This window comes from Phocoena sinus, chromosome 8 (assembly GCF_008692025.1).
Source record: "Phocoena sinus isolate mPhoSin1 chromosome 8, mPhoSin1.pri, whole genome shotgun sequence".
Classification (NCBI taxonomy): Eukaryota; Metazoa; Chordata; class Mammalia; order Artiodactyla; family Phocoenidae; genus Phocoena; species Phocoena sinus.
In genome coordinates, this window is record NC_045770.1 from 103206237 (window position 1) to 103234216 (window position 27980).

At 52.7% G+C, this 27980-nt stretch overlaps 1 protein-coding gene across 1 annotated transcript; it reads left to right on the top strand.

Annotated features, from left to right (window-relative positions):
• On the top strand, positions 1 to 25554 carry CAPN1 (calpain 1). The gene is given in 25 exon segments (XM_032639802.1): positions 1 to 88; positions 650 to 709; positions 1442 to 1709; positions 1864 to 1933; positions 2198 to 2316; positions 3917 to 4050; positions 4138 to 4180; positions 4182 to 4307; positions 5141 to 5188; positions 5190 to 5225; positions 5577 to 5662; positions 6020 to 6094; positions 6233 to 6393; positions 18638 to 18819; positions 19711 to 19722; positions 20518 to 20729; positions 20834 to 20873; positions 21450 to 21515; positions 21602 to 21659; positions 22450 to 22514; positions 22914 to 22982; positions 23250 to 23328; positions 23952 to 24068; positions 24367 to 24425; positions 24797 to 25554. Coding segments are annotated over 23 exon segments (2151 nt in total). The 5' UTR covers positions 1 to 88; positions 650 to 709; position 1442; the 3' UTR covers positions 24824 to 25554.
• Positions 25555 to 27980: the final 2426 nt, after the last annotated feature.

Below are 27980 nucleotides of genomic sequence, written 5' to 3' on the forward strand. Positions count from 1 at the left end.
GGTGGGGCTGCCGTTTGCAGAGCGTCCGGCAGGGGTCGGCTCGCCCGCCAGCCCGGCCCCTCCTCCGAGCAGCTGCCTCAGCCCAGAGGTAATCTCGGCCCCGCGCTTAGGGCGCGCGGGGCCGGGGGCGGAGGGACAGCTGCGGCCCCGCGGAGGAGGGGCGCCGGGGGGACGGACCCGGGGCTGCGGGAGGCGGCGCCGCCGGGCCAGACTCCCGAGAATGCCTTCTGGGGGCGCCGCGTGGGGTGGGGCCGCCGGGCCCTGCAACTCGAGCTGTTGCCCCTGGTTAAAAATACCCCCTGTCCTGTCCTCTCCCTCCCCATCCCCCGCGGTGCCCTTCCGTCCGGGCCCCAGCCCTCCCCACCCCGACTGGCGCTGGCCCCTCCCCGGGGACAACTCTGCCTTTTACTAATTTGTCCTCTCGCGCAGTTGGCCCGGCGTCTGCGGAGGGAGGGGCGGGGAGACACCGTGAGTTAGAGAGATAGTCTGAGAAGGTGCCCGAGAGATAAGGGAGGGCAGAGAGGAAGCGGGCCTGGAGCCCGAGGAGGAGGAAGAGAAGGGGCAGAAGGAGGGAGGGAGGGAGGAGGGCGGAGGGGCCGCAGGAGGAGGGCGGGGAGGAGCGCTCTTCCTGGTTGGGCCCTGTCCTCAGCTGCCACGGGGAAAGCCAGCCGCAGGGACCGCAGCGACCCCCCGAACACTCCTCCCCCAGGTAAGGAGGTGGGTGGCCGGGCGGCTGTTCCCGGAGCCTGGCCACTGCTCCCGCTCCCGGGCTGAGGGGCTACCTCTACCCCGGGCTCTCTGAGTGCCTGGGACTGGGGCAGGGGCTGGGGAAGCCGCACAGCTCCGGCGCCTGCCCCAGCCTGCGTTCCTCACTGCCTCCAGGGGCCGGGCTGCGCTGGGCTGGGGGAGGGCCGGAGGGGGAAGGACTGAAGCGCAGCAGCCCTGATCATTCAACCTGTCTCAGGAGCTTGGGGAGGGGGACCCCGACTGCCTGGAGTACTCAGCCCCCAAGCCAGGGAAAGGGGCCAGTGTACGGGAGCTCGGCTAGTTTGAGGAGGGGGGTTACAGGCAGGCAAACGGTCAGAGGCCTTCCCTCGGGTCTCCCACCTTCCTGGTTCCTTGTGTTATTTCGGGCTCCGCCCTTCCCCAACCTGACTGGCTGACCACAGGACTGCAGACCCAGGACAACGGGCATCTGGGAAAAGAGAGGTGGTAGCACTGGGTGGGGGTAGGGAGATGGTGGCCACCATACCTGGGGGGATGGGAAGCCCCCTCTCCAGGGTTCTGGGAGCAAAGGGAGGTGGCAGCCCTGATTCAGTGAGAGGAGCAGTCGCGGGGGGAACCCCAGGTCTGGGGAGGAAGGAAAGCAGTGTTAGCAGACAGGAGTCCCAGCTCTAGTCCTGGGAAGGCCTGAGTTCTGAGCAGGCCCATCTCTCCACAGGATGGCTGAGGAGGTCATCACTCCGGTGTACTGCACCGGGGTGTCTGCACAAGTGCAAAAGCAGCGGGCCAAGGAGCTGGGCCTGGGCCGCCATGAAAACGCCATCAAGTACCTGGGCCAGGATTATGATCAGCTGCGGGTTCACTGCCTGCAGAGTGGGGCCCTCTTCCGTGATGAGGCTTTCCCCCCAGTGCCCCAGAGCCTGGGCTTCAAGGACCTGGGCCCTAACTCCTCCAAAACCTATGGCATCAAGTGGAAGCGTCCCACGGTGAGAGGGGCCACCCTGGGTGGGATTCAGTTTACCCCCTTCCTGGGTGAGGAGTGGGAATAGGACTCCAGGTCCCTAGAGTGGGGTCTGGGGTACCTGGGTTCCAGTTTCTAGGAGGGGCTGGCCCAGAGACAGGACTCTGGGTCTCTTGCAGGAGCTGTTCTCAAACCCCCAGTTCATCGTGGATGGAGCCACCCGCACAGATATCTGCCAGGGAGCACTGGGTAAGCCCTGGGGCGTTTTGAGTGTTTTTCCAAAGTAGTTCCCTATACCCGTTCCTTCCTGCTCTGCCTCGGCCCCTCCCTTCTGCAAGCCCAAGCGGGCTCTGGCTATCAGTGCTGGGGCTGGTTTGCCCAGATTCCTGGGTCTTTTCTGTAAGTTGAGGGGAGCCCTGCCCAGGGAACCCGTTTCTCCCCAGCATGGCACTCGTGTGCACCATTGGGCGCAGATTGGTAGAGCAGGCCTGACGTGGCTCTTTCCCATCCCAGGGGACTGTTGGCTCCTGGCGGCCATCGCCTCCCTTACCCTCAATGACACCCTCCTGCACCGAGTGGTTCCACATGGCCAAAGCTTCCAGGATGGCTACGTCGGCATCTTCCATTTCCAGGTGAGGAGCCCCACATGCACCTTGGGCAAGGGGGGTGAGGGAGAGAGGGGTAGCAGGCACTGCAGGTGGTGGGGACACTGAAGTTAGGGTGGCTCAGGGCCACACCTTGCAGGGCCAGCCCTCCCTCTCGAAAGTATTGTGTGTGACCTCTTGATTCCATCTCCAATCCGTCATGTGTGAGAACCTGTCATGTGTGAAACGGCTGGACAGGTATTTCGGCTGGCAGCTTTCCTGGATGCTTGTGCACATCGGGGGAGAAAAGTGCTTAGAAGAGTAGAAAGATCTCTGTGTTTTATCCTGTGGGACAAATCCTTTTCCTCCTCAGGGTCTCAGTTTCCCTATCTGAGAAACAGAGTGTTCTGCCGGGAAAACCGACCAGCACATGTGGCCATCTACACCCTTGGCATCAGTCCACCCACCCACCCACTCCCAGCTCCGCCTGCACTTTGGCAATCGCCAGCCTCTTAGAGAGCCTTGCAGAAAAGAAAGACTCGGGATTAAGCCTATTTAAACCAGCGTTTCCTGATGTTGTTTGCGCACAGGGCCCATTTTTCAAATCACACTAATGAATTCTCAGTAGGCTGGTTTTGGGAGAGACACACCCCCAGGAAGCCTGGATGAGAATCTCTGGCCCCAGTGTCCTCTCCTTCCGCCTAGCCAGGGAGCCCCTTGCCCTACCTCGTCCTCACCGGCCTCGGCGCCTAAGGCTTGACTTGCAGGACCCACCGTGCGGTGGCAACTACTGTGGCCAAGTGCGGCACCTGCCGCGTTGGCCCACCGGGGCGTGGCCTCACCGCCCTTTCCCCACCCTCTCCCCTCACTCCACCAATCCGCTCCTCCCCGGCCTCTGATTGGCCCGTTCACCTCCCTCACAGACGGTGCGGTGGGCCCACCTCCTCCCCTCGCCCCCTTGTTTCGGCGCGCGCACACCACACAGCCCCGGCGCGCACACACACACAGCCCCGAATGCCAATGCCGTAGCACTGAGTCACTTTTGGCCTCGGCGGGCCGACTCCTACCTCTCTGGGAAACTTGACCCTCAAGGCATCTATGAAGCAAACCCTGCGGTTTGCTGTCCACCTTGTGGTTGAAGGATCTGGATGACACATTTTTATTCCACACCTAATTTACATAGGTATCCACAGCCCCCCTACACACACACACCATGGCCTACACACACCACACACACACACACACCACACACACACACACACACACACACACCACACACACACACACACACACCATGGCCTAGAATGGGGAGGGGGAAAGGCAGGGGTCATGGCCTTAAAAGGTTCCGGGAGAGCCAAGGCCCAAGGGCTTTGCAACCTCTCCATCCCTTGGTCTGTTTCAAAAAATATCAACAATGCTGCCCTAAAAACTACCTTCCTAATCTTCTTTAGTTTTCCCATGAGGAAGGCATTGCCGTTCCCTTTTGTGGAGAGGGAAGGTGAGGCTCAGAGAGGATAACTGGCTCAGATCCCGTGTCTAGGACATATGACCTAGAATCAGGTATCTAGTAAGTGGGAGAGCTGCTGAGTCCTGAGCTCAGGCCCCGGGGATCTCAAAGCAGGTACTCACTATGCTTCTCTTCCCCCAGCTGTGGCAGTTTGGGGAGTGGGTGGACGTGGTGGTGGATGACCTGCTGCCCACCAAGGACGGGAAGCTGGTGTTCGTGCACTCTGCCCAAGGTAACGAGTTCTGGAGTGCTCTGCTGGAGAAGGCCTATGCCAAGTGAGTAGGGGCCCAGCGAGAGCTCCAGGCCACCCCCAGAGTGTGGGGTCCCGCTTGGTACAGAGTGCTGACCGGGGCCTCCCACAGGGTGAATGGCAGCTACGAGTCCCTTTCAGGAGGCAGCACCTCACGAGGGCTTTGAGGACTTCACAGGTGGGGTCACCGAATGGTACGAGCTGCGGAAGGCGCCCAGCGACCTCTACAGCATCATCCTCAAGGCGCTGGAGCGAGGCTCCCTGCTGGGCTGCTCCATTGATGTGAGTGCGCTCCATCCGGTGACCTGAGCCTCCTAGTGGCTCCCTTTCCCTACCCAGCCCAGCCTCAGACTCGCTGCAGGCTTGGCTCCAGACCCCATCCTTCACCTCACACCATCCCCGGATCCTCACCCAGCCACGCCCATCACTTCAGTCCCATCTTCCACCTCCATGCCTGGCGTCATCCTGGTCCCCAAAGCCTCAGACCTCAGCTTGTTTTCCTCACTTCAGCTCCTTGTTCCTGTCATCTAAGGCCTTGCCTGTCCGCTCTCCAGTTCGCAGCCTCAGAACTCAGCTCCTTCCTAGTGCCGGCTCCCGTGGGCCCCCGCTTCTTCCCGTACTCCATTCACTCCCTCAGTTGCTTTTCTGTTCCTACGACTCATCCTCAGACCTCCTTCATCCTTGATGTCAGCCTCCACCCCCACCATCACTGCATCCTCCACTCCAGCCCCGCCCCCATGCTCTTCCCCAGTCCTACCCGACTCTAGTCTGTTCTCCGCCTCACTGTGTCCCTCCACATGAGGTCCTCTGAGGACCTCGTGGCTCTGTGGTGAGGCGAGGGGCTATGCATGGCTGTATGTGTGTGTTCATGCATGTTTGCACAGGGTGTGGGCCAGCTGTGGCCAAAGCAGTGTCAGTGGGGTGCCCAGGCCCCACCACCAGTGGTAACATTGGTGGAGTAGCAGGCAGCACCCTTCCAGGGGCTGAGATGTGGTCAGGGTTCCTGCCTATCACTTTGCATAGCTGTTGTGTGTGCAAGGGAACGCCAAGACTCGGGGTTCATCTCCTGACCGCGGATGGGGACACTGGCCATAGTATAGTGCGTCTTTCTGCAGATCTCCAGCATTCTGGATATGGAGGCTGTCACCTTCAAGAAGCTAGTGAAAGGGCCATGCCTACTCTGTGACCGGGGCCAAGCAGGTACTGCCCCACGTGGAGGTCTTCCCTGCAGGGCCGTTCCTGCTTCCTTGTCTCTCTGGCCTGTGGCCAGGGCTGTGGGAGAGGCCCGACTCTTCCTTTGACCTCCTGCAGCACCTTTTCTATCTCCTGGGGACTCTCATCCAGAGATGTTTATCTTGTGCCCCCCCTGACTTACTCTAGTTTGTGCACATAGCTGCCTTCTTCAGCAGGTTACTCCCCATCAGACTTCTCAGCTGTGCTTCCCATGGTGGGTGCTGGGTGCTGAGCTGGGCTCGGCGAGGGTGAGGTGGAGGGAAGGGGTGCTAAAAGTGTGTACCAGAAGCAGGGCACTGATGGAGCTCTGGGGAACAGGTGAACTACCAGGGCCAGATGGTGAACCTGATCCGGATGCGGAACCCCTGGGGCGAGGTGGAGTGGACAGGAGCCTGGAGTGACGGGTGAGGGGCCACGGACACTGGCCAGGGAGGCTGGGGGAGGCTGTTCAGTGCCACTGGCATTTCTGCTGGGGGCTCTGCCAGCCCAGGGTGGGCTCAGGATTGGACAGAGGGGCCCATCTGCATGTGACTGGGTCTGAGGACTGCCCTGACAGAGCTCAGGCTGTGCGGGCCGCTGTGCCCAGCCTGTGAGCATCCTTGGGGCATCTGACCCGGCCCCTATAAGACAACTGGGACTGGGATCTCTGGACTTGGCCTGGAGGAGGCCTCCCTGACCCGGGCCAGGGGAGGACAGGCCTCAGGGACAGAGGCTGGGCAGGTCAGTGGCCGGCAGCCCCTGGCAGTGCCCTTTCCCCACAGCTCCCCGGAGTGGAACAGCGTAGACCCTTATGTTCGGGAGCAGCTCCGGGTCAAGATGGAGGACGGGGAGTTCTGGTGAGCAGCCCCCTCTTCAGTCTGGCCGTTCTTGGGGACAGGCACCCCAGCTCCCAATCCCCCCAAACCCAGCCGTGCCACATCCCTCGGTGCCCTGGCAGGGGGCCCTGGCCTCACCTCTCACCTCGACCCCCCCAGGATGTCCTTCCGAGACTTCATGCGTGAGTTCACCCGCCTGGAGATCTGCAACCTGACGCCCGACACGCTCAAGAGCCAGAGGTTCCGCAACTGGAACACCACCCTGTACGAGGGCACCTGGCGGCGGGGGAGCACCGCGGGGGGCTGCCGCAACTACCCAGGTGACGTGGCCTTGAGAGCGCAGGGGGGCGGGTCTGGGCCCTGCTGCCCCGGACATGTCTTCTCTCTGAGCCTCAGTTTCCTTGCCTGTAAGGTAGGGGTAGTTGTGCTGACCTCGTGAGTTTGCTTTGAGGATGAAATATTGAATGTCCTTGTAAATTCCAAAGAGCCACATTTGATTCCCTTGCTGGGGTCTGAGCCAGAGTGCTGACGAGGGGAGAAAGCTTCGTTGCCGTCCAGCCACCTTCCTGTCACTCCTCATTCCAAGACCTTCCTCCTGGCCCACTGTCTCCCTCCTTGATTCTCTGTCACCTTTCCCTGGGCGTCTAGATCCGTGGGGTATCCTTCCTCTCCCATCTCGCCTTCTCTTCTTACCAGGCTAGAGTCCTCATCCTTACCAGGTTGGAGTCACCATTTTAATCTTCCCCCTGCAAACGCTCGAGTTTCCCGGCCCCTTTGTCCCTCTGCCCCATAACCCTAGTTGAACCCTCTCCACCAGCTCCAGAACCGCTGACTGTGCCTGGAGAGAAGTTACACACCTGGGGCAGTATTTTCCCTGTAAATTCACAGACGCAAACCTCAGTCGTGCACTTTGCATGACCCCAGCAGCTCGTATGAGTACGTTCCCACTCTCTCCTCAGACCTGCCTCCACTGTCACTCTCATATGATTTCATGGGACACCCGTCCCATTCCCACCCCCAAGTCCCCCAGCCTGACTGGACCTGTGCCCGCCTTTGCTGCCTTGCCACCCGGGACAGTGGCAGAACTATCCCTGCTCGTGGGGACCCCGCACCTCTGCTCCAGACTCCCTTCTCCCTCACTCTGAAAGCCTCCCGCTCTTTCATCTGTCACCTCTCACTCTGTGTCGTGATGAGAGAACTGCCGGCCTCAGAACCGTCGCCTGTCTCTCGACCCACTCCCCCGCCCATTTCTCTGCTCCCCTTCAAAGTGAAATTTCTCAGCAGTGCCGCCCTCAGCGTTTCCTTGCTCGCTTCCAGTTCAGCGTTTAACCCCCTCCAGTCCAGCTTCCACCCCACCCCGATGCTGCAGCGTCTCACTGGCCAGCTTCGGCTGTGCCGCGTCCACCACTACAGCTCTGCTCTCATGACCTGCCCCTGTTAGCAGTTCTCAGGCTGGCTCACAGCCCTCTGTTTTCAAGCATTCTTCTCCCTTACAGGGATCTAATTTCATCAGTTTTTCCCCAAACAGATGACCACTGTTCCCTGTACCACTTATTGAGAAGTCTATCCTTTCCCTGCAACGCCAGCCCCATCATAGTTCCCACGTATGTGCGGGTCTGTTTCTGAGTTGCTTTTCTGTCCCTTGGCCTGTCCCACTGCCAAGAGTGCATTGGTTTAGTAGCTATAGATTTATAAGTCCTGAAATTGGACAGGATGAATTCCTTCTTCAGGAGCCTCTTAGCTCTTCGTGCTCCTTTTTTTGTTTTTTCTATGTGAATTTTAGGATCAGTTTACCAAATCCTACAAAAAGCCCCTTTTGAGATTTTACTTTGGAATTGGATTGACTCTGCAGACCAATTTGGGGAGAATTGACATCTTTACAATTTTGAATCTTCTTATCCAAGAATGTGGTATATCTCTTTATTTATTAGGCCTTCTTTAATGTCTTTCCTCATAAAGGGCTTATACATCTGTTGAAATTTATTCCTAGATACGTTATCATCTTGTTGCTGTTGTAAATGGTATCTCTTTTAAAATTACCTCTCCCAAGTAATTGCTGATACTGTAGCATGCAGCTGACCTTTTAAGTTTATTCTGTACTCCAGCAAACTTGTTAAACTGTAGTTAACTTTACTCATTTTTTCTGTAGATCCTTTTTTGCTTTTCTAACTGACAGTATAGCATCTGAGAATAGTGATGAATTTGTTTCTTTTCCAATTCTTATTATTTTTGTTGCATTTTCTTGTTTAATGTGCTGGCCAGGCCTGCAGCATGCTGACTAACACTGGCTATGTCCTGGTATTACCCCTCTCTCAAAGGAAAAGTTTTTTTTTTTTTTTTGCTGTACGCGGGCTCCCACTGTTGTGGCCTCTCCCATTGCGGAGCACAGGCTCCGGATGCGCAGGCTCAGCGGCCATGGCTCACGGGCCCAGCCGCTCCGCGGCTGTGGAATCTTCCCAGACCAGGGCACGAACCCCTGTCCCCGCATCGGCAGGCAGACTCTCAACCACTGCGCCACCAGGGAAGCCCAAAGGAAAAGTTTTTTACTAGTAAATGTTAGACTGTAGATTTCATCACTAAAAACTTTTCTACTCTAGGTTTTTGTTTTGTTTATACATTTATTTTATTTATTTTTGGCTTTGGTTTGGTCTTCGTTGCTGTGTGCAGGCTTTCTCTACTTGCAGTGATCGGGGTCTACTCTTCGTTGCGGTTTTGCGGGCTTCTCCTTGCGGTGGCTTCTCTTGTTGTGGAGCACTGGCTCTAGGCGCTCAGGCTTCAGTAGTTGTGGCGCACAGGCTTAGCTGCTCCACGGCATGTGGAATCTTCCCAGGCCAGGGCTCGAACCCGTGTCCCCTGCATTGGCAGGCAGATTCTTAACCACTGCACCACCAGGGAAGCCCCTTGTTTTCATTTTTGTATGCACCTTTTATCAGATTAATGAAGCTTAACGTTATTAAATACTTTATTATTAGAATTAGCTTTTTTCTTCTATCTGTTAAAAAGGTATGTTACACTGATCACTTTTCTAATATTAAATTAACCTTACATTCCTGAGATTAAAAACAACAGAGTCAGGCTTCCCTGGTGGCGCAGTGGTTGAGAGTCCGCCTGCCGATGCAGGGGACACGGGTTCGTGCCCCGGTCCGGGAAGATCCCACATGCCGCGGAGCGGCTGGGCCCGTGAGCCATGGCTGCTGAGCCTACGTGTCCAGAGCCTGTGCTCCGCAACGGGAGAGGCCACAACAGTGAGAGGCCCGCGTACCGCAAAAAAAAAAAGAAAAAAAAAAGAAAACCAGAGTCATGACATAACTTTTTTTATACAATAATTTTACATCCATGCTCATGACTGAGATTTGCCTATAGTTTTCCTTCTCATACTTTACTTTGTCTGGTTTTGGTATTGGTGCTGTATTTGGCTGGTAAAGTGAACTGGGAAATGTTTTCTCTTTTTTCTGTTTTCTAGAAGAGTTTGCATAAGGTGGGTATGATTTTTTGCTTGAATGTTTGGTGGAACTGGTCTATAAAACTATCAGGCCTGCTCTTTTATTTGTGTGAAGATTAACTTTTGTTATTGAGTATCTTTAATGGTGATTGAATTTTCAGGTCTTCTATTTCCTCTTGAGACTCTTTTGATGAGTTTTATTTTCTAGAAGTTGATCCTTTGCATATTGTTTTCACAATTATTAGCGTGAAGTCATGCTTAATATACAATACCTCATCTGCAATGATATCATCTCTTTTATTGGTAATGTTGCTTGTTGGCATTGTCTCTTTTGTTTTTACTAATCCTGTGAGGGGGGTTGTCAATATTAGTCTTTAAATAGAAATGATTTTTTTACTTTACTGATCCTTTTAGTTTTTTTTACTATATTATTAATCTTTGCTTTCTTGCTCGTTATCTCATTCCTCTGCTTTCTTTGGATTTATTTTTAGACTTTATGACATCTTTTTTTCTTTCCAGTTTTATTGTGATGTAATTGACATTCAGCACTGTATAAGATGCACAGCATAATGATTTGACTCACATACGTCATAAAATGATGACCACAGTAAGTTTAGTGAACATCTGTCATCTCATATAGATACAACATTAAAGAAATAGAAACAATGTATCCTTTCCTTGTGATGAGCACTCTTAGGCTCTTAGGGTTTACTCTCTGCACAGCTTTCATATATAACGTATAGCAGTGTGAATTCTGTTTATCATGTTGTACATTGCAGCCCTAGCGCTTATTCACTTTAAAACTGGAAATGTATACCTTTTGACCACCTTCATCCAATTCCCTCTGCCCCCACCCTTTGCCTCTGATCACCACAAATGTGATCTCTTTTCCTATGAGTTTGTTTGTTTGTTTTTGAAGGATAATTGAACTACAACGCTATGTGAGTTCCTGGTCCACAACATAGTGATTCGATATTTCTGTACATTTCAAAATCATCACTACAATAAATCTAGTTGTCTGTCACCATACAAAGATATTACAAAACTACTGATTATATTTCCCACACTGTACATTTCATATCTGTGACTCATTTATTTTGTAATTGAAAGTTTGTACCTCTTAATCTCTCTTACCTATTTGTCTTCTCTCTCTCTCCCCCTCCTCTCTGGCAACCACCTGTTTGTTCTCTGTATCTCTGACTCTGTTACTGTTTAGCTGTGGTTTTTCATTTGTTTTGTTTTGTTTTTTTTTTTTTTTTATGCGTTACGCGGGCCTCTCACTGTTGTGGCCTCTCCCGTTGCGGAGGACAGGCTCCGGACGCGCAGGCTCAGCGGCCATGGCTCACGGGCCCAGCCGCTCCGCGGCATGTGGGATCCTCCCAGACCGGGGCACGAACCCGTGTCCCCTGCATCGGCAGGCGGACTCTCAACCACTGCGCCACCAGGGAAGCCCTATTTGTTTTGTTTTTTTAGATTCCACATATAAGCAAAATCATCCAGTATTTGTCTTTTTGAATTAGTGTTTTCATTTTCTTTGGAAAAATACTCAGGAGTGGAATTGCTGGATATCATGGTAGTTCTGTTTTTAATTTTTTGAGGAATCTCCATAGTGAGGAATTCCATTTTGAGGAATCTCCATGTTCTCCATAGTGGCTGCACCAATTTACATTCCCACCAACAGGGCACAAGGGTTCCCTTTTCTCTACATCCCTGCCAACACTTATTTGTTGTCTTTTTAATAATAGCCATTCTGCCAGGTGTGAGGTGAAATCTCATTGCGATGTTGATTAGTTATGTTGAGGATTTTTTCATGTGTTCTTTGGCCATCTGTATGTCTTCTTTGGGTTGTCTTTTCATATATTTTATATACATATATATATATTATATATATATCTTTATATATTCTGGATGTGAGCCTTATGAGGTAGATGGTTTGTATGTATTTTCTCCCATTCTGTGGGTTGTCTTTTCATTTTCTTGATAGTGTCCTTTGAAGCACAGAAGGTTTTAATTTTGATGAAGCCCAATTTTTATTTTTTCCTTTTGTTTCTCATGCTTTTGGTGTCATAATCTAAGAATCCATTGCCAAATCCATGGTCATTTATCTTTGTGTCTTCTTCTGAGACCATTATGATTTTAGCTCTCTTATATTTAGGTTGTTGATCCATTTTGAGTTAATTTTTGTTTATGGTGTAAAATAGGTACACAACTTATTTCTTGTGCTTGTGGAAACCCAGGTGTCCTAGCATCATTTGTTGAAATACTGTTCTTTCCCCATTGAATGGTCTTGGCACCCATGTCAAAAATCAATTGGCCATTTATGTATGGGTTTACTTTTGGACTCTCAGTTGTGTTCTTTTAGTCTGTATGTCTATTTTTATTCCAGTACCACACCATTTTGATTATTATAGATTTGTAGTAAGTTTTGAAGTCAGGAAGTGTGAGTCTTCCAACTTTGTTCTTTTTCAAGATTGTTTTGGCTTCTGGGCCCCTTACAATTCCATATGAATTTGAGGATCTGCTTTTCACTTCTGTGGGAAAAGGTTGTTGGGATTTTAATAAGGATTGCATTGAATCTGAAGATCACTTTGGGTAATATTGATCTCTTAATAATATTAAGTCTTCCAATCCATGAAGATATGTCTTTTGACTTTTCTATGTCTTCTTTAATTTGTTTCAGCAATGTTTTGTAATTTTCAGTGTACAAGTCTTTCAACTCCTTGGTTAAATTTGTTCCTAGGTATTTTATAGTTTTGGATGCTATTATAAAGAAATTGTTTCCTTAATTTCCTTTTTGGATTTTTTCATTGTTGGTGTATAGAAACACAACTGATTTTTATATTCTAATGTAATCTGCAACTTTGCTGAATTTGTTATTAACTCTAAACTTTCTTATGGATTCTTCAGGTTTTTCTATATACAAGATAATGTCATTTGCAAGTAGAGATAGTTTTCTTCTTCCTTTTCAATTTGGATACTTTTTCTTTTTCTTGACTAATTGCTCTAGCTAGAACTTCCAATACAATGTTGAATAGTGGTGGTGCAAGTGGGCATCTTGTTCTTGATCTTGCGGGGAAAGCTTTCTTTTATTTTTTTTTTTCACCACTGAGTATGATATTAGCAGTGGGTTTTCCATAAATGCCCTTTATCATGTTGAGGAAGTTCCCTTTAATTCCTAAATTTCTGAAATTTTAAAACAATTTATTTATTTAATTTATTTATTTTTGGCTGCACTGGGTCTTCATTGCTGTGCACAGGCTTTCTCTAGTTGGCGGCAAGCAGGGGCTACTCTTTGTTGTGGTGTGCGGGCTTCTCATTGCAGTGGTTTCTCTTGTTGCAGAGCACGGGCTCTAGGCACATGGGCTTCAGTATTTGTGGCATGCAGGCTCAGTAGTTGTGGCTCGTGAGCTCTAGAGCATAGGCTCAGTATTTGTGGCGCATGGGCTTAGTTGCTCCGCAGCATGTGGGATCTTCCCGGATCAGGGCTCAAACCCCGTGTCCCCTGCATTGGCAGGCGGATTCTTAACTGCTGCGCCACCAGGGAAGTCCTGAATATTTTTATCATGAATTTGTTTTGGAGTTTGTAAAATGCCTTTTCCATGTCAGTTGAGATGGTCATGTGTTTTTTTTTTCCCTTTGTCCTATTAACATGATGTATTACATTGGTTGATTTTCTTATGTTGAACCATTCTTGCATTCCTGAGATAAATCCTATTTCATAGTATGTAATCTTTTTAATATACTGTTGGATTTGGTTTGCTAGTATTTTGTTGAGGATTTTTGTATTGATATTCATAAATGTTACTGGTCTGTAATTTTCTTTTCTTGTGATGTTTTCATCTGGCTTTGGTATCAAGGTAATGCTGGCCCCGTAGAATGAGTTAGTTTATCAAAAGAAATAGTAATGTAAACGAGAAATCACATAGAATAGTAATTAAAGCACTGTGTACCTATATTGAAAAAGAAACAACTGAAAACAATTGCCTAATTTTCCACCTTAAGAAACTAGTAAACGAGCAAACTAAACCCAAAGCAAGCAGAAGAAAGCCAAATAAATGAAACAGAGAAACAATAGAGAAAAATCAATGAAACCGACAGTTGGTTCTTTGAAAAGCTCAGCAAAAAGTGCAAACCTTTAGCCAAACTGAACAAGAAAAAAGACAAGAAGGCTCAAACTACTAAAATCAGGAATTAAAGAGAGAACATCACTATCAACCCAACAGAAATAAATGATTTATAAGAAAATACTGTGAACCATTGTATGACAAATTAGATAACCTAGATGAAACTGACAAATTCCTAGAAAGAAACAAACTATGAAAATTGACTCAAGAAAAATAAAAAATCTGGATAGACCTGTAACACTTAAGAGATTGAATCAATAATCAAACCTCCCAGTTATTATTTTATTGTTGATTTTTAACTTAATTTCCTTGCAGTCAGAAAATATGATCTATATGAGATTATAGGTTTGAAATAAACAGAAGCTGGTGCTATGGCCCAGCATGTGGTGAGTTTTCATGCATATTCACGTGTTCTTGAAAAGACTGGCTAACACATATATTGTGTTAGCACTCCTGTAAATATTTTAAATATAACAACCTGCTTAACTTTCACACTGACCCTATGAGGGATGTACTACATGATCACTATTTTACAGATAAGGAAAGTGAGACAGAGTGATTAAGCAGTTTGCCAAAGTCGCTAATAAGGGGCAGAGCTGGGATTTGAACCCTGTCAGTGTGAACCTGGAGTCTGTTCTCTTGACCAGTATACTGTTCTCTGAATGTTAGGGGGAATCTTCTATAATTGTTCATTATATCAAACTTATTGATTACTTTGTCTGCTTAATCTATCCATTATTGGAAGAGGGATAATAAAATCTCACACCATCTTGCTGGCTTTGCCAATTTCTCCCTTTATTTCTGTCAGTTATTTTTCTTTGCATATGTTGAGCTAGGTGTATCAAGTTTAAAATTGATATAAGTTCCTAGTGAATTAAACTTTTTTTTTTTTTACTATCTAGTGACCACCTTCATCTTTAGTAATTCTTTTTACATCCAAGTCTGTTTCAGTCTGTGTTACTATGCTGTTGCAGTTTTCTTTTAGTTTCTACTAGTGCTTTTGTGGTATGTCTTGTTATACCGTTTGATGTCCGATCTTTCTATAGCCCAGTGTTTTAGTTATCTCTCATAAATAGCATATAACTGATTTTTTTAATAGCTGAATTTGGAAAACATTGTCCTTTGATTGGAAAGTTTAATCCATTTACATTCATAGTGATTACTGATATATTTGTATTTATTTCAGCAGACTTACTATGCATTTTCGATTTGTCCCTCCTGCTATGCCTTCTTTCGGGTTGAATTTTTTCTTTTCTCTTTGCTTGTTTTTCCCTCTGTGAGTTTGGAAGACAGAAGAGCTTGCCTAATAAGTTCCAAAGTTAGTTGATCAGTATCTTTACCCTCCACCTGAATAATGTAAAGACTTGAGAATATTTAAGTTGGATCACACCCTCCCTTTGTTCAATCTGCTATCCTTAGCTAGTATTTTAATTCTTAACAGTTTGCTGCCTGTCCTAAATTAGCACCATCATCATCCCCATTATTTGATATAGCCTGTATTTGTTTGATTACCCACATAATATCAGTATTTTTGCTCACTATTCTCATGAACGGTGAGACCTTTCATCTGAGATCATTTTCTGTCTGTCTGAAATATATCTTTTTGAATTTCTTTTACTGAGGGTCTTTTGGTGATAAACTTTCTCAGTACTTGTATAAAATGCCTTTATAGTGTGCTCATTCTTGACAATTCTCTGGATATAGAGCTCTGAGTTGACATTACTTTCACTTCCCTGAATATGCTATATTACTCTTCACTGTGCTTCCACTGTCACTGTGTGGGTCGGGAGTCTGTCTACCATGCCTTCTGAAATGGTTTGTCTTTTCTCTCTTTGAAGATTCTTTTTCTTTGATATTCTACAGTTTGACCATGATGTGTTGAGGTGGGGATTTCTTTTTATTATGCTTTGGATTTGTCGAGCTCCCTGTGTATGAAGATTGATGTCTTTCAACAATTCTAGAAAATTGTTAGCCATGATCTTTTAGAATATCACCTTCCTACTCTCTTTATTTTCTTCTTTTGTAATGCCAATCAAATGTAAGCTGGACCCTCTCAGTCAACCCTCAAGATCTCTTAACATCTCTTAAATGTTCCATCTCTGAATGTCCCTGGATTGCATCCTGGGTAGTTTCTTTAGATCCATTCTCAACGCGCAAATTTTCTTTTTTGCTGTTGGTTAATCCTTCCAACAAATACTTAATTTCACTTGAAAAATTTATTTCTGGAAGTGTTAATGGCTCTTTTTCTGATCTGTTCATCCTTGCTCATATATTTAAGCATCTCATTTATTTCTTTAAGTATAGTAAGCCTAGGCTTTCATATTCTGTGTCTGATCATCTCAATATCTGAAGTCTTGGTGAGTTGTTTGTCGCTGCTCATGCTCAGCCATCGTGAGGTTCATCCGTTGTGGCTGCTGGTTCTCAACCTTCTGAGGTTTTTGGCTTATTTGACCTAGAAGTTTATCTTCAGGAGTTGTTTGAGTTATTGGATGAAGTTAAGTTCCTCTAGTGTTTCTGCCAGAAGTTTATCTTCAGGAGTTGTTTGAGTTATTGGATGAAGTTAAGTCCCTCTAGTGTTTTTGCCAGTCACCTGGGATACTCCCGACCCAGGACTCTTAAAAATAAATTTTCTCCTTAATGGTTTTTTTTTTTGACCTCATGGGCAGCATGAATTAAATCTGCAAGCTCATGAGAAGGCTGGCTTGTGGTTATAAATCCTCAGAGAACGTTCTACTTCCTCCCAGTGGTTTTATTTTTCTTTCACACTTGCACTGCTGGTATTCCTCACGGGGCTTCCAGTTTTATGGCTGTGACCTCCTACTGGACCTTATCTCCTGCCCCTGAGCCCAGGCAGGACTCAAGACCTCTAGGAGTCTGCAGAAATCCTTTGGCATTATTTACCTTTCATGGCTCCCAGTTTCCATTTTTTAAAACAGCTTTATTGAGATATAATTCACATACCACATAATTCACCCGTTTACAGTGTGGCCGTTACTATGTTCACAGAGTTGTGCGCCCATTATTACATCAATTTTAGAATGTTTTCATTACCCCCAAAAGAAAACCTATTCCCCCTGGCTGTTACTCCCAAGCCCCTCCTCCCCCTCATTTCCAGGCTACCACTAATCTACTTTCTGTCTCTATGAATTTGCTTGTTCCCGACAATAATTTAATATAAATGGAATCATACAACACGTTGTCCTTTGTGACTGGCTTCTTTCACTTAGTATAATGTCTTCAAGGTTCATCCATGTTATGTAGCATGTGTCAGTACTCCATTCCTTTTAATTGCTGAATAATATTCCATTGTTTGGTTATATCACATTTTGTTTAAATTGGGTTGTTTCTACTATTTGGCAATTATAAATAATGCTACTTGGAACAGTCACATGTTTTTTGTGTGAGTGTATGTTGTCATTAATCTTGGATATACACACACACACACACACCCCCAGAGGAGTGGAATCGCAGGGTCGTATGGTAATTCTGTGTTTTACCATTTGAGGAACTGCCAGACTATTATGCAAAGTAGTTGCACCATTTTACGTTCCCACCGGCTATGCTTGAGGTTCTGATTTCTCCACATCCTCGCTTATTTTTTTTAATTTTTTAAAAATAAATTTATTTATTTTTGGCTGCGTTGGGTCTTCACTGCTGTGCATAAGCTTTCTCTAGCTGTGGAGAGCGGGGGCTACTCTTGGTTGCAGTGCACGGGCTTCTCATTGCAGTGGCTTCTCTTGTTGCGGAGCACAGGCTCTAGGCGTGTGGGCTTCAGTAGTTGTGGCACACAGGCTCATTAGTTATGGTTCATGGGCTCTAGAGCACAGGCTCAGTAGTTGTGGTGCACGGGCTTAGCTGCTCCGCAGCATGTGGAGTCTTCCCAGACCAGGACTCAAACCCATGTCCCCTGCATTGGCAGGCGGAGTCTTAAGCACTGCGCCACCAGGGAAGTTCCCACATCCTTGCTTATTATCTCTCTTTTTGATTAATGTTAATTTTGTATGTGGGGAGGGGGAAATGCTGGACTTATTGGTGCCTTTAAAAAGAAGTTTTGCATATTCTCTCCGGCGCTTGGCTGTTTTAGTCAGGAGGATTGTTCAGGCAGCTGAATCGCTAAATTGCCAGAAATGCGAGTCCCCCTCAGCCCTTGCAGCTCAGTGGCCTCCTCTCAGACCCTGCTTTCTCTCGCCCTCTTCTAAGTCACTGTCCACACAGCAGCCACCTTCTTTTTTTTTTTTTTTAATATTTATTTATTTGGTTGCGCTACGTCTTAGTTGCAGCAGGCAGGCTCCTTAGTTGCGGCTCCAGGGCTCCTTAGTTGCAGCTTGCCGGCTCCTTAGTTGCAACAGGCGGGTTCCTTAGTTACGGCAGGAGGGCTCCTTAGTTGTGGCATGTGAACTGTTAGTTGCAGCATGCATGTGGGATCTAGTTCCCTGACCAGGACTCACACCCGGGCCCCCTGTGCTGGGAGCATGAAAACTTAATCCACTGCGCCACCAGGGAAGTTCCTTCAGCCACCTTCTAAAATCCTGATCCAGTCATGCCCCTCCCAGTGTAAACCAGTCAGGGAGTCCTTCTGGTCTTTGATTCAGTCCACACTTCTTATCACCGACCCTGCTTCCACCAACGTCTGCCAACCTCCCTGGATCCCCTGTGCTCACTGGAGCCCCAGGTGTGGGTCTTTTCTTCTCCCTCTGCCTAGGCTTCCTAGGCTCAAATGTCACCTCGAAGATTCCTTCCCTGCCCGACTTCAGCTTGCTTTCTTTGTAATTGTTCCATTAACTAACCTGACTTGTTCATGCTTTGCCTCCGCTTCGTTCTGGAATGGGAGCTCATGAGGGCAGGGACTCTGTGTGTCCCTGTGGCACATCTGTCACTTGGCACACGGTGGCCACAGTAAAATTTGTTGAATGAATGAATGAATGAAAACATGGGGGAGGGAAGGCTTGGGGGCACTGCTCTGCTTCTCCTCTGATCCTGCCTCCCTACCTCCTGCAGCCACCTTCTGGGTGAACCCCCAGTTCAAGATCCGGCTGGAGGAGACGGATGACCCGGACGACGACGACTATAGGAGTCGGGAGTCAGGCTGCAGCTTCCTGCTCGCCCTCATGCAGAAGCACCGCCGTAGGGAGCGCCGATTTGGCCGCGACATGGAGACCATAGGCTTCGCTGTCTACGAGGTGAGCGAGCGGGCGGATCGCCCAGCACCCGGCAGAGAAAGCGGCCTCCCGGAAAGCTCCGCCAGGGGGCGCCAGGGGCGCCAGAGGACAAGGCGGCGCCCGCCCATCCAGAGCCGACTGGGGCCAGTCACACCCCTGAGGCACGCAGCCCTAGACTGAGCCTTCGGGAGGCACCTGCTGAGGCCCTCCGCCAGGACTGGGGCAGCCGGGGGCCTAAAATTCATCCCGTGAGGCAGATGGAGGATGAGGAAGATGTTTAGCGAGGAGAGGGGAAGATTCTGCAGTTCTCCCCTGTCCTTAGAGGCTGCATGGCTGCTTTTGGGCAGAGGGATCTGCCTTAGCTGACACCTGGGAGAAAGACTTTGACTCAGTTTCGGAAAGAAGTGGGCAAGTGGTCTCCTGAAGGAGTAGTGAGCTCCCTGTCTTGGAAGTATGTATGCAGAGGCTGGCCACGGAGGGCCCCGCTTCACGCGCTGTATTCAAGACAGAAACTTCTGGATCTCCCTGGTGGGGGTAGAGGACAGTCACAGCCTCAGCCCAGGCCCACGGCCCCTTGTAGCAGATTGGGGTGGACCTCCAGCGTCCCTGGGCCGGAGGACTCTGCAGTTGGCCGCCCCATGGGGCAGTCCTGGAGGCTCTGGTTCAGAGCTGAGGTGCAGGGCATTCCAGGGACAGAGGGCCCTGCCTGGGCCTCCCTCCTGGGGTCCTGGGGTCCCTCTCTGGCATGAATACAGGTCTGGGTCAACACTGGCCCCTGTCCAGGACCCTGTCTCCTGGTCTCTTCATCCCATCATTTTCATCTTAAGAACTCAGGGCCGCTGCCCAGCACACACCACAGCATCTGCCCCTGGGCCAGGCCAGCATCTCTGACTTCCCTCGTCTCTCTGGCAGGTCCCTCCGGAGGTAGGTGTGGCATCTGACTCGCCTGGATTTACACACCCTTGAACACACACGGCCCAATGGTGCCCGGAGGGAGCAGGACGGTGGCAAGCCCGCACGTAGAGAGCTAAGAAGTCTCCTCACCTTGGGGCTAACACAGTGCCCCCACCCCCCTGCCTGCTGTTCAGTGGGCAGAGCAAACACTGTCCTCCTGGGGGTCAGAGCAGGTAATAAGTAAGGGAGCCGGATTGGAACCCTGGCCCTCAGAGCCCCACCTGGCACGCACCCGTGAGGCTCTTCCTGTCTCACTGTTTACACTGAGGCCGTCTGGGGTGCTGGTTAGGGGCAGGTTGGTAGTGGGCTGAGTGACCTGGACCCTTGGGCAAGTTGCTTAGGCTCTAAGCCTTGGCGTCAGTGTCTGTAAAATGAGTTGTCATGAGCGTTAAGTGAGGTGACGCGTGAAAGGCCCTGCGGTGTCTGACACAGGGGAAGCTCCAGGTAAGGATAACGAGAAAGTTATTTCATGGTGTCACGGTATCTACATTCACCTCATGGTGTCTCCTCCCCTCCACCTGGTGCAGTAGGCAGGGCTGTTACCCCCATTTTACAGATGAGGCAACAAGCACTGTGACTTGTCAGGGTCGGGTAGCCTGTGGGTGACAGAGCCGTGACACAGCTCTCCAGCCGCTTGGCCAGAACCTGGAGCCTGGGGTCTGGATCTGGGTCTGGGTCTGGGTCTGGATCTGGGTCTGGGGGCAGCTCCTAAGGGTGGGCTGAGCGGGCAGCTGCAGCCCCCGCTCCCTCCTTCCCTCCCGCCAGCTGATGGGCCGGCCGGCCGTGCACCTGAAGCGGGACTTCTTCCTGGCCAACGCGTCTCGGGCCCGCTCCGAGCAGTTCATCAACCTGCGGGAAGTCAGCACCCGCTTCCGCCTGCCACCCGGGGAGTATGTGGTGGTGCCGTCCACCTTCGAGCCCAACAAGGAGGGCGACTTTGTGCTGCGTTTCTTCTCAGAGAAGAGCGCTGGGACCCAGTGAGTAGAAGGGCCCCCCCCCCCGCTCTCTGTGCCCCCCCCAACGCCCCTCCTGCCCCCCCCCACCACTGCTGACTGGCCCCCTGTCTCCCCACCCTCTGCAGAGAGCTGGATGACCAGATCCAGGCCAATCTCCCTGACGAGGTACGTGCCCTGCCCCCACCGGCCACCCTCCTCCTCTCCCTCACCCTGGGTGTCCTGTGCCCTGGGCTCCAGCTGGCAGCGCAGAGCCCCTCCTGGCAGGAGCCGTAAGAGTAATACTAATCCCTCATTTGCCCAGCACTTTACAGTTTGCAAAGGACTTTGTCATAATAATGGCACAGGGTCCCTGGGTTCTTGCTCTCTGCTGGGTCTGTGCTGAGCTCTTTACCTGGGTCACCCCGTTTCCTCCATAACAGGTGTGTCAGGGTGCTATCACTACCCTCTCATTGGGAAACTCAAGTTCAGAGAGGTTAAGGAACTTGCCCAAGGTCGTGCAGCAGGGAATCAAAGCCTCACTGTTCATCACTGAGCTGACCTTCACCCTCCACATTTAGGCCACAGAGGCCTGGACAGGGATAGAGCAGGGGCCAGGTTCCCATTTTACAGATGAGAAGGGTGAGGCTCAGAGGTGAAGTGACACATAGCTGATGAGTGGTCCCAGCCCTGCCTCCAGCAGCTGCCCATGCAGGGGCCAGGCTGGGGTGCCCCTGACCTGCTCTCCCCCGCTTCTCCATCCAGAAAGTACTCTCAGAAGAGGAGATTGATGAGAACTTCAAATCCCTCTTCAGACAACTGGCAGGGGAGGTAGGCTGGGCGTGATGGACGGGCGGTCGGGGGCACCGAGGGGCAGCCTTTCCCCAGAGTGGGTGCCATCCTCCCTCTTCCCCCAGGACATGGAGATCAGCGTCAAGGAGCTGCAGACCATCCTCAACAGGATCATCGGCAAACGTGAGCGTCCCTGAGTGGCTGCTCTCCACCCCATGCCCTGCTTCCCAACACCCCTACGCCCCCACCTCCGTTCCTCCAAACTCCAGAATCTCGCCTTCTGCTCCCACCCTGGGCTGAGCCCAACCCCTTGGTCTCCGTGGGTGGGGCACCCTCCACCACCTTTCTGAGCCCTGCTCACCCCCTTTTTCCTCCCAAACTCCTCATGCCGTCTTGCTGCTCTCCGTGCCTGGGCGCGGTGCCTGGTGTAGTTAGAGGCTTCGCCGGCTGACAGCACCTTAGGGCCAGTGTGTGGGCGCCCCTTCCTCCCAGAAGGCAGGTGGCCGGCTTCACTCCCCGATGTGCAAAACTGAAGGCAACCACCCTTCAACCTTCCCTTTGCCCCCGCCTCTAACCTCTCACCTCCGACCTCTGTCCATGCTGTTCCCTCAGCCCAGAACCCCTCTCCTGCTCTTCTTACCCTTCGGGGCCTGCAGCAAACCCCACCCCTGCCGTGACCACCTATGCTGCACGTTTCTACCGTGTTTCTTTCACTTATACTTAGCACTGTTCCTTTTCACTCGGGTCTGATGGTGGTGTTGACGTACCTGTTGGGACACCGGCTTGACTGCTAAAATACCTTAAACTCTTTTTTCTGTTGATGGAAACAATCCTACATACCTACTAGCCTAGATTTTACACACTAGGGGACAGAAATGGTGCCTCCCGGACCCTTGTCCCACCAGTGTGCCCAGCACGGGGCAGGCCCAGGAAGCTGGCTGGGTTGAGGTGTTGGGACTGGTTTTTCTTGCAGACAAAGACCTGCGGACCAAGGGCTTCAGCCTGGAGTCCTGCCGCAGCATGGTGAACCTCATGGACGTATCCTCCCTTTGCTTTTGCCTCCTGAACCGGCCTTTGGGGTGGGATGTAGGCACGGGGAGAGCCCTGGGTGACCCATTCCAGGAGCAGCTCAGAGAAAGGGATAAGTGTGGACAGACCAGTTCCTTCCTGGCATCTTCCCATTGATCGGGGTGGGGTGGGGACCGAGGCACAGGCTTGTGTTGAGTGAGAGGCGGGCAGGGCCTCGTCTGCAGGTGACCCTGAGGCTGGTGCTCTGTTTGCGCCCCTTCTAGCCACCCCGATTCAGGCCTGGCCCCAGGCAGCTGTCTGCGGGCTCCTGCCCCTTCTCCCCTCCCCCTCCTCGTCTTGCTCTCCCCGGTGCTCACTCACCCAGTGCCTGGTTTAAGCTGTGGAGTTTTCTTCTTAATGGCCGCCCAGCGTGACGGCAACGGGAAGCTGGGCCTGGTGGAGTTCAACATCCTGTGGAACCGCATCCGGAATTACCTGGTAGGTGGTCCCTGCTGGCAGCACCCTCCCCTCCTCTTCGGCCTCAGTCACAGCAGGCGGCCGGGCTCCGGCTCCCAGACCAGCTGTGTGGACTAGGCCCTTGCCCTGGGTCTGCCTCTCCGAGCCCACGTATCCCAGTGGCTGACCCCCTTCGGGCCTCTCCCCTCCACCCTCGTCAGCCCTCCACCCTGGGCAGACGGGAAGGGCTGGATGCTCGCCAAGCCCTCACCCTCTGCCCCCCGCCCCCACCCCCACCCCCCCCGCCAGTCAATTTTCCGGAAGTTTGACCTGGACAAGTCGGGCAGCATGAGTGCCTACGAGATGCGGATGGCCATCGAGTCTGCAGGTGAGGCCTGAGGGCTGGTGGCACTCGTGGAGCCCCAGGGAGATGGCCCTGGCTCGCTTCTCTGACAGCTACCCAGGGCGGTGGCCCACCCACTAGCCCTTGTCCCTGGGGGGGTGACGGCAATGGTCGTGAAGCTGTAACAGCCATCTACTGCCTTTTTCTCCTGGTGACTGAGCCAAGCTCTTTATCGGCATTTCCTTTTGTTCTGACTGCAGCCTCATGAGGATAGGGTCTTTTAGTATCCCATTGAGCAGAGAAAAGTGCAGCTCAGAGAGGGGTAGTGACTGGCCTGAGGCCACACAGCCAGGGAGGAGTGGAGCTGGCCTCCAGAGCTTCCAAAGGGAGCAGCGCAGGGCTCGTCCTCAGTCCCATGTCAGGATGAGGCCAGGGCATTCAGAACAAATGAAACTGGACCCTGGGCCCTGATGGCCAGCACCTGCTTCCCTGGGGCAGTCTGGGTCCTCAAGCTCCCTCTGGACCAGCACTTGCCCAGCTCGAGGCCCTGCCCAGGAGGTCTTCATGCCCCCCAGCCCTGGGGCTCACCCTGCCCAGCCTCAGTCCCCCTCTCCGCCCCCTCTGGCCCGGCTACACGTCCCTGGCCCTCACCTGCTCTCCTGCGCCAGGCTTCAAGCTCAACAAGAAGCTGTACGAGCTCATCATCACCCGCTACTCGGAACCCGACCTGGCTGTGGACTTCGATAACTTCGTGTGCTGCCTAGTGCGGCTGGAGACCATGTTCCGTGAGTGTCCCCGTCGGCTTCCCCCTCCAGCTCAGTCCCCAACGAGGGTCTCGGGGAGGTGGGGTCCAGGCAGGCTGAGTGCCAGGCGACACGGAGTTGGGTGGGAACTCTGGAGGGGGCTCTCGAGCAGCAGGAAGGGCTGCTCCCCGGCTGTGAGGGTGAGAGCTTTTGCGGCGCTGTGGGAAGGTGGGGGTGAGGCAGGAGGTGGGGCCTGGTCCTGGCCCTGGCCCTGGCCCTGGCCCTGCCTGAAGGTCCCACTGAGTTCTCAGCCCCGTGTCATCATTTCTTGAACACACAGGGTTTTTCAAGACTCTGGACACGGATCTGGATGGAGTCGTGACCTTTGACTTGTTTAAGGTGGGGCTGTCCTCCGGTCCAGTTGGGGAAGGTGCTCAGGGGCAGTGTTTTCTTACCCTCCTGGGCTGGAGGCTGCGGCCTCAGCGCCAGCCCTAAGGCCGGCCACCTGGGTCCTGCAAGGACACGCTTGGGTGTCTGGGTCCCGGGGAGGATGGGCCAGACCCCTGGAGGCCTGTACAGGAGCCAGCAGCCTGGGCTCCCAGGGGTGGAGGAGGTAAGGGAGTGCCCTGCCCCCTCCCCGGGAGGGTCCCTCTCCCACCTGCCCTCAGGGGGGTGAGGAGATGGCGACTCCTGAGCCATGGAGCTGGGAGGCCAGACTTGGGGTTTCTGCCCTGGCTGACCCCTCTCTCCACCCTCTCTCTGCCTGGCAGTGGTTACAGCTGACCATGTTCGCATGAGGGGCTCTTGCACGAGCCCCTTGCTGTGCTTCTCTGCCCTCCTCGTCTGCCGGGCCGTGCCTTCCCGCCACGCCACACCAGGCCCTGCCAGCTGCAAGTGCCTTCCTTGGAGCAGGAGGCGGCCTCGTCCTCCTTGTCCTCACTTCCCGGCCGCCCCGGTTCATTTGCTCCGGGCAGAGCTGTGTGGCCCTCCCTGCCTCCACTGGCCACGGGCTCAGATGGGCTCCCCCAGCCCCTCTGGTTGCCAAACTGGGAAGGCAGCTTTTGCTAGTTCCTGCCTCACATGGGGCCCCAGGGGGAGCTGACGGCCCCAGGCCTCTGGACATCCTGATGTGTCCCCTCCCCTCCCTCCACAGGCCACCCATTCCACCCCCAAGCCCACCACGCCCCAGCTGCAGCCTTTAAACTATAACCACTAGCTCTGCACAGCCTGCCGTCTAGCGGTGCGGAGCGCCCTCCCAGCTGGGGCGTCCTCCGCAGGGCTGGGAATGAATGCCTGTTCCTTCCTGTGCCAAAGCCAGTGCCCCCCTCTGCCCCACATTCCCCCCAGCCCTGCGGGGTGGTCAGGCCTTCCCTCCCTCCCTCCCTCCTTTTTTATATTGGTGATTTTAAAGGGGCCTCTGTGGGGACTGATGTACCACCTATGGGGATGCCAGAGGCACCTGGGCATGGGGTGGGGCAGTCTCATGTTTCCATGCAGAGAAACCCCAAATAATAAAGGAAACGGCCCCACCTTTGACTCCGGAGTGTGTTTCTGCCTAAACCTGCCGCCCAGGAGGGCGCAGCAAGCCTTGTCCTGCAGGGACTCTGCTCAGGGCCTCACACCCGCCCCTGCCCTGCCCTCCATCCCCTTCCCCATCGCCCTGGAGGCTCGCACCTCTGCTGGAGTCCTGGGCGTCTGGGAGGGGAGGATGGGGTACCCCCTGCAGGGACAGGGCCATACTGCTGAGGTCCCGCATGGCCCTGCTGGTCCTACATGCCCCGCTCCTCTAAGCCCTGACCCCTTCTTTCCCCACACACTCTGTCCGTGCAGCTCTGGCTCAAACCCAAACCCCTACTTAGCGCAAACCTGACCCCCAGGAAGCTCCCCAGAACACAGAGCCTCCTTTTAAGTCTTCTCGAGGTTGGGGGAGGGGAGTTGCCCCTGTGATCCAGACACCTGCAGCTTATATAAGCTGCTCCAGCCCCTCTGGGATCCCAGCTCTTCTTACCAGAGATAAGACAAAGAGTAGGTTGAGGTGGGGGTAGAGGAGGGGCTGGGACAGCGTGGGGAGGGGTGAGCCGCAAACCAGGGCAGTGTCTGCAGAGCAAAGACTGAAGGAGCCCAGCTGGGGGGTGGGGGCTGCCCTCGGCCACCAGGAGCCCCAGGTGGAGCCCTGAGTGGCAGACTGTCGGGCACAGGGCCTGGAATCTGCCTTTTGCCTTTGGGAGTCCCTGGGCAAGTCCTGCTAGGCCTCAGCCTCCTCATCAGTGAGAGGAGTGGTCCATCACTTCCTGGAATCCTGGGCTGGTTTGTGAGAGGGGCCAGGTGGAGGGGCGGGGAGCCTGGTGCACCAGGTGCCACCCGCTTAGCTCTCTGTATTGGGTTTCCTTTGACGAGAGGTTGGAACACTGCGGGTCTGGATGAGCGGAGACCCTGCCACCTCCCACACCCCCAGCCTGAGAGTACCTGGGATGGGGTTAGGGAGAGTAGGGCTTCCTCTTGGTTGCCCTATTTGGGCATTTTTCAAGGACTTTTTTCCAAGTGTCTCCTATGCAGCCTCTGACTTCCAGGGAATTTGGGGAGGGGCAAGCAGCTGTAATCACTGGCACCCCCTTGTGTGACCTCCAAGCATTTAAGGCTCCGGCGTCAAGGGAGCCCAGGGACAGGACTGGATCCCATGTGCTGAGGCTGGAATTGCGCGTTTTTTTTTTTTGGCCGCATCACTCGGCTTGTGGGATCCTAGTTCCCCGACCAAGGATCGAACCCGCGTCCCCCGCATTGGAGGCGCAGAGTCTCAACCTCTAGACTGCCAGGGAAGTCCCCTGGAATTGGGCTCTTGAAGATGCCTCAGAGTGGCCTCCAGAGAAAAGGGGAGGGTGACGATGGTGCCACATTTACTGCTGGGGTCCCCCCTGCGAGGGCCATGGGCAGGGGGCTGAGCCTGGAGATCTGGGCAGTGGGATATGAGGCGGCCCTCTAGGACCCCTCGCTTTTCTAACTCGGAGGTGAGAGGCTGGGAGAAATGAGGAGAAAGGGCCTGGCAGGAGGGGGAGGCCTGCAGACCTGGGGACGCCCGAGGCCTCCTGTGAGGTGTAACCCGACCCCTCTGAGTTGCGGGACACGGGCATCTGAGGTCCTAACCCTGGCCTGTTCCTCCACCTCTCAGGGCCCCGTCCCAGCCCCTTCACATAAGGCTCCGAGGCTGGGCCTCAGGTCAGGCCCGTGGCCATGGCCTTCACAGACCCGCTGGACGCCCTGGGTGGCGTGGGTGGCTTCCAGTTGGTCTACACGGCCCTGCTGCTGCCCTGCAGCCTGCTGGCCGGCCACAACTGAACTTCATGGCCGCCGTGCCCTGCCACTACTGCCAAAGGCCCGCCAACCACACTGCGGCCACTGTCAATGGCTCGGGGGCCTGGCTGAGGGCCACCATACCCCTGGACCTGCTTGGGGCCCCCCGAGCCATGCTGGCACTTCATGCAGCCTCAGTGGGCCCTCCTGGGCCCCAGCACATCCGTCCACAGGGCGGCACCAAGGGCCGCAAGGACGACTCAGTCTAGGACCACAGTGTTTTCCCGCCCACCATGGTGATGGAGGTCGGGGTGGGGGAGGGGGCGGGGGGGTGCCGTGGGGCTGCTGCCTGAGGCCGAGGCTAGAGCATCCCTCCCTTCCCCGCGGTGGGATCTGGTGTGTGAGGCCCGCGCCCTCTGAGACCTGGCTCAGTCCGTCTACATGACCGGGGTGCTGGTGGGCGCCACAGGTCCCAGCCTCCCGCGCCTCTTCATTAACTTTTCTTTATTAAAGTTTGTGTATTTTAAAATAGATAATACATACAATACATTCACAAGGTTCAAAATTCCTGACGGTACAAGCGGGTATGCAAGGAAGCGTTCTCCCCTCTGCCCCACACTCCAGTAATTTCTACAGGGCAGCCTGGTTTCCATGTATCTTACAGAG